Source organism: Heptranchias perlo, unplaced genomic scaffold, assembly GCF_035084215.1.
Source record: "Heptranchias perlo isolate sHepPer1 unplaced genomic scaffold, sHepPer1.hap1 HAP1_SCAFFOLD_306, whole genome shotgun sequence".
Lineage (NCBI taxonomy): Eukaryota > Metazoa > Chordata > Chondrichthyes > Hexanchiformes > Hexanchidae > Heptranchias > Heptranchias perlo.
Genome location: NW_027139318.1, coordinates 233446 through 239532, shown reverse-complemented (window position 1 = coordinate 239532; position 6087 = coordinate 233446). Strand labels below are relative to the sequence as shown.

Sequence of the window (6087 nt, the reverse complement as noted above, 5' to 3'; positions counted from 1 at the left end):
CGTGTCTGACCCCCCCGATTCTCCCCATTAATGTATCCGTGTCTGCCCCCCCCCGATTCTCCCCATTAATGTATCCGTGTCTGACCCCCCCCCCCGATTCACCCCATTAATGTATCCGTGTCTGACCCCCCCCCCGATTCACCCCATTAATGTATCCGTGTCTGAGCCCCCCCCGATTCTCACCATTAATGTATCCGTGTCTGACCCCCCCGATTCTCCCCATTAATGTATCCGTGTCTGACCCCCCCGATTCTCCCCATTAATGTATCTGTGTCTGACCCCCCCCCCGATTATCCCCATTAATGTATCCGTGTCTGACCCCCCCCGATTCTCCCCATTAATGTATCCGTGTCTGCCCCCCCCGATTCTCCCCATTAATGTATCCGTGTCTGCCCCCCCCGATTCTCCCCATTAATGTATCCGTGTCTGACCCCCCCCCTCCGATTCTCCCCATTAATGTATCCGTGTCTGCCCCCCCCGATTCTCCCCATTAATGTATCCGTGTCTGCCCCCCCCTGATTCTCCCCATTAATGTATCCGTGTCTGCCCCCCCCCCGATTCTCCCCATTAATGTATCCGTGTCTGACCCCCCCCCCCCCGATTCTCCCCATTAATGTATCCGTGTCTGACCCCCCCCCCCCCCGATTCTCCCCATTAATGTATCCGTGTCTGAACCCCCCCCCCCGATTATCCCCATTAATGTATCCGTGTCTGACCCCCCCGATTCTCCCCATTAATGTATCCATGTCTGCCCCCCCCGATTCTCCCCATTAATGTATCCGTGTCTGACCCCCCCCCCCCGATTCTCCCCATTAATGTATCCGTGTCTGACCCCCCCCGATTCTCCCCATTAATGTATCCGTGTCTGACCCCCCCCCCCCCGATTCTCCCCATTAATGTATCGTGTCTGCCCCCCCCGATTCTCCCCATTAATGTATCCGTGTCTGACCCCCCCCCCCTGATTCTCCCCATTAATGTATCCGTGTCTGACCCCCCCCGATTCTCCCCATTAATGTATCCGTGTCTGCCCCCCCCCCCCGATTCTCCCCATTAATGTATCCGTGTCTGACCCCCCCCGATTCTCCCCATTAATGTATCCGTGTCTGACCCCCCCGATTCTCCCCATTAATGTATCCGTGTCTGACCCCCCCCCCCCCGATTCTCCCCATTAATGTATCCGTGTCTGACCCCCCCCCTCCGATTCTCCCCATTAATGTATCCGTGTCTGACCCCCCCCCCGATTCTCCCCATTAATGTATCCGTGTCTGACCCCCCCCCCCGATTCTCCCCATTAATGTATCCGTGTCTGACCCCCCCCCTCCGATTCTCCCCATTAATGTATCCGTGTCTGACCCCCCCCCCGATTCTCCCGATTAATGTATCCGTGTCTGACCCCCCCCCCGATTCTCCCCATTAATGTATCCGTGTCTGACCCCCCCCTGATTCTCCCCATTAATGTATCCGTGTCTGACCCCCCCCCCCCGATGTAACCCTGATGTGACCTCACACGGTGATATCGATTGATTTCTCCGGACCCCCACTGGTCACCCGGCTGTTGGGAATATGAGGCGACTCGTGAATTGCTGACCTGGCCCCCCTCCCCCTCCCGTCTGCGTCCCCGGTCCCCCCCGGCACAGTTGGTTCGCTGCCAGTCTTGCTCCGTTCCGCCGTCTGGTTGGCTCGGTTCTGCTCCCTGGTGATGCGGTCGGAGATGCCCGGCCCCCGGCCGGTGTCGATGGGAGGGGTGCTGTAATGGGTGGGGTCTGGGACAGGGGTCTCTGCCAGTGCCCCCTGGAAGTGCAGCTCCCTCCAGCCCAAGTGGTAGAGCTCAGCCAGCCCCAGGAGCAGGGAGACTGCCGCCACACTCAGCATGAAGGCAATGAAGACGTTCTTCTCTGTGGGCCGAGAGACAAAGCAGTCTGTGGGGTTGGGGCAGGGCCAGCGCTCGCACTTGTACATGGCGCTGAGGAAGATCCCGTAGAGGAGGTACTGGCCCCCGGTGAAGCCCAGCTCCAGGATGCAGCGTGCGACGATGCTGCTCACGTAAGTCCGCAGCAAAGCCCCCCGGATCTTCAGCTTGCCTGTGGCCTCCGGTATCGGCCCCTCTCCCTCGCCCCCCTTTCCCTTCGGGTTGGGGGAGCGGCCTTTCTCCCCTCCAGTCAGCCCCTCCTCCTCTCCCCTCTGGCGCCTCCCCTTCTGTCGGGCCCGCACAGCGTGGAGAGCGTGGCCGATGTAGACCAGGGACGGGGCGGAGACAAAGACGATCTGTAGCACCCAGTAGCGGACATGGGAGATGGGGAAGGCCAGGTCATAGCACATACTCTCGCAGCCTGGCTGGCGGGTGTTGCAGGTGAAACCTGACTGCTCGTCGCCCCAGGCCGACTCAGCTGCTGCCCCCAGCACCAACATGCGGAAGATGAAGAGGACGGTGAGCCAGATCTTCCCCACAGCCGTCGAGTGCTCGTGGACCTGCTCCAGGATCCGGGACAGGAAGGACCAGTCGCCCATTTTCAACCCCCCCCTCCCCGAGTTAACGTGTGGGGAGAACTGCCTGGAAAAAGGGCAAAGAAGTGTGAAGTGATGGGTATTATGAAGTCCCTCATCCCTGGAACATCTCTGGTGAATCTCCCCTCAACCTTCTCTGCTCTAAGGAGAACAATTCCAGCTTCTCCAGTCTCTCCACATGACTAAAGTCTTTTGGTGAAGTAACGGAGAGTTGATGAGGGAAATACAGTTGATGTTATGCACGTGGCCGACTGGTCAGAAAAGTAAAAGCCCATGGGATCCAAGGGAATTGGATCCAACATTGGCTCAGTGGCAGGAAGCAAAGAGTAATGGTCGATGGGAGTTTTTGTGACTGGAAGGCTGTTTCCAGTGGGGTTCCGCAGGGCTCAGTACTGGTCCCTTGCTTTTTGTGATATATATTAATGATTTAGACTTAAATGTAGGGGGCATGATTAAAAAGTTTGCAGATGATACAAAAATTGTCCGTGTGGTTGATAGTGAGGAGGAAAGCTGTAGACTGCAGGAAGATATCAATGGACTGGTCAGGTGGGCAGAAAAGTGGCAAATGGAATTCAGTCCGGAGAAGTGTGAGGTAATGCATTTGGGGAGAGCAAACAAGGCAAGGGAATACACAATAAATGGGAGGATACTGAGAGGTGGAGAGGAAGTGAGGGACCTTGGAGTGCATGTCCACAGATCCCTGAAGGGAGCAGGACAGGGAGATAAGGTGGTTACAAAGGCATATGGGATACTTTCCTTTATTAGCCGAGGCATAGAATATAAGAGCAGGGAGGTTATGCTGGAACTGTATAAAACACTGGTTAGGTCACAGCTTGAGTACTGCGCACAGTTCTGGTCACCACATTACAGGAAGGATGTGATTGCACTCGAGAGGGTGCAGAGGAGATTTACGAGGATGTTGCCAGGACTGGAGAATTTTAGCTATGAGGAAAGATTGGATAGGCTGGGGTTGTTTTCTTTGGAACAGAGGAGGCTGAGGGGAGATTTAATTGAGGTGATAAAATTATGAGGGGCCCAGATAGAGTGGATAGGAAGGACCTATTTCCCTTAGCAGAGGGGTCAGTGACCAGGGGGCATAGATTTAAAGTGATTGGTGGAAGGATTAGAGGGGAGCTGAGGAGAAATGTTTTCACCCAGAGGGTGGTGGGAGTCTGGAACTCACTGCCTGAGAGGGTGGGAGAGGCAGAAACCCTCAACTCATTTAAAGAGTACCTGAAGAGCCGAAACCCACAGGGATAGGGACCGAGTGCGGGAAAGTGGGATTAGGCTGGGGGGCTCTTTATTGGCGGGCATTTCCTCTCTCACTATGTTTATCCCATCCAATATTTCACACTCCTCCTCCTTAACTACAATCTCTGCAACGCCCCCCTTTTTTGTGAAGACATAAGGACAGTCTGACAGTGGTACAGTCAGTGGGGCTGTAACAGGGACAAGTATCTCACTGGAGGGCAGTGTCAGTGTGTAAAGGACAGGCTGACAGTGGTACAGTCAGAGGTGGATGTAACAGGACAAGTATCCAATGAGATACTTGTCCTGTTACAGTACAGTAGCTGGGGATCGGGTGGGAAAGTGGAGTTGAGGCCATGATCTGATTGAATGACGGAGCAGCTCGAAGGGCCATCTGGCCCACTCCTGCTCATATTTCATATGTTCTTATGCTCACACTGGAGGGAGGTGTCAGTGTGTAAAGGACAGTCTGACAGTGGTACAGTCGGTGGGGCTGTAACAGGGACAAGTATCTCACTGCAGGGCGGTGTCAATGTGTAAAGGACAGTCTGACAGTGGTACAGTCAGTGGGGCTGTAACAGGGAGAGGTTTCTCACTGGAGGGCGGTGTCAGTGTGTAAAGGACTGTCTGACAGTGGTACAGTCAGTGTGGCTGTAACAGGGACAAGTATCTCACTGGAGGGCGGTGTCAATGTGTAAAGGACAGTCTGACAGTGGTACAGTCAGTGGGGCTGTAACAGGGACAAGTATCTCACTGGAGGGCGGTGTCAGTGTGTAAAGGACAGTCTGACAGTGGTACAGTCAGTGTGGCTGTAACAGGGAGAGGTATCTCACTGGAGGGCGGTGTCAGTGTGTAAAGGACAGTCTGACAGTGATACAGTCAGTGTGGCTGTAACAGGGACAGGTATCTCACTGGAGGGCGGTGTCAGTGTGTAAAGGACTGTCTGACAGTGATACAGTCAGTGTGGCTGTAACAGGGAGAGGTATCTCACTGGAGGGCGGTGTCAGTGTGTAAAGGACAGTCTGACAGTGGTACAGTCAGTGTGGCTGTAACAGGGAGAGGTATCTCACTGGAGGGCGGTGTCAGTGTTTAAAGGACAGTCTGACAGTGGTACAGTCAGTGTGGCTGTAACAGGGAGAGGTATCTCACTGGAGGGCGGTGTCAGTGTGTAAAGGACTGTCTGACAGTGGTACAGTCAGTGTGGCTGTAACAAGGACAGGTATCTCACTGGAGGGCGGTGTCAGTGTGTAAAGGACAGTCTGACAGTGGTACAGTCAGTGTGGCTGTAACAAGGAGAGGTATCTCACTGGAGGGCAGTGTCAGTGTGTAAAGGACTGTCTGACAGTGGTACAGTCAGTGTGGCTGTAACAAGGACAGGTATCTCACTGGAGGGCGGTGTCAGTGTGTCAAGGACTGTCTGACAGTGGTACAGTCAGTGTGGCTGTAACAAGGACAAGTATCTCACTGGAGGGCGGTGTCAGTGTGTAAAGGACAGTCTGACAGTGGTACAGTCAGTGTGGCTGTAACAGGGAGAGGTATCTCACTGGAGGGCGGTGTCAGTATGTAAAGGACAGTCTGACAGTGGTACAGTCAGTGTGGCTGTAACAGGGAGAGGTATCTCACTGGAGGGCGGTGTCAGTGTGTAAAGGACAGTCTGACAGTGGTACAGTCAGTGGGGCTGTAACAGGGACAAGTATCTCACTGGAGGGCGGTGTCAGTGTGTAAAGGACAGTCTGACAGTGGTACAGTCAGTGGGGCTGTAACAGGGAGAGGTTTCTCACTGGAGGGCGGTGTCAGTGTGTAAAGGACAGTCTGACAGTGGTACAGTCAGTGTGGCTGTAACAGGGAGAGGTATCTCACTGGAGGGCGGTGTCAGTGTGTAAAGGACAGTCTGACAGTGGTACAGTCAGTGGGGCTGTAACAGGGACAAGTATCTCACTGGAGGGCGGTGTCAGTGTGTAAAGGACAGTCTGACAGTGGTACAGTCAGTGTGGCTGTAACAGGGAGAGGTATCTCACTGGAGGGCGGTGTCAATGTGTAAAGGACAGTGTGACAGTGGTACAGTCAGTGGGGCTGTAACAGGGACAAGTATCTCACTGGAGGGCAGTGTCAGTGTGTAAAGGACAGGCTGACAGTGGTACAATCAGAGGTGGATGTAACAGGACAAGTATCCAATGAGATACTTGTCCTGTTACAGTACAGTAGCTGGGGATCGGGTGGGAAAGTGGAGTTGAGGCCATGATCTGATTGAATGACGGAGCAGCTCGAAGGGCCATCTGGCCCACTCCTGCTCATATTTCATATGTTCTTATGCTCACACTGGAGGGAGGTGTC

At 54.3% G+C, this 6087-nt stretch overlaps 1 protein-coding gene across 1 annotated transcript; it reads right to left on the bottom strand.

The window, feature by feature from the left end:
* Positions 1 to 1503: 1503 nt before the first annotated feature.
* On the bottom strand, positions 1504 to 2508 carry LOC137311217 (gap junction alpha-3 protein-like). The gene has a single exon (XM_067978536.1). The coding sequence runs from the start codon at positions 2506 to 2508 to the stop codon at positions 1504 to 1506; it is 1005 nt and encodes a 334-aa protein (XP_067834637.1).
* Between the last annotated feature and the right edge of the window lie 3579 nt (positions 2509 to 6087).

What these genes read in the sequence shown, in the direction of transcription:
- LOC137311217 (XM_067978536.1), bottom strand. Translation starts at nt 2,508, where the DNA reads ATGGGCGACTGGTCCTTCCTGTCCCGGATCCTGGAGCAGGTCCACGAG.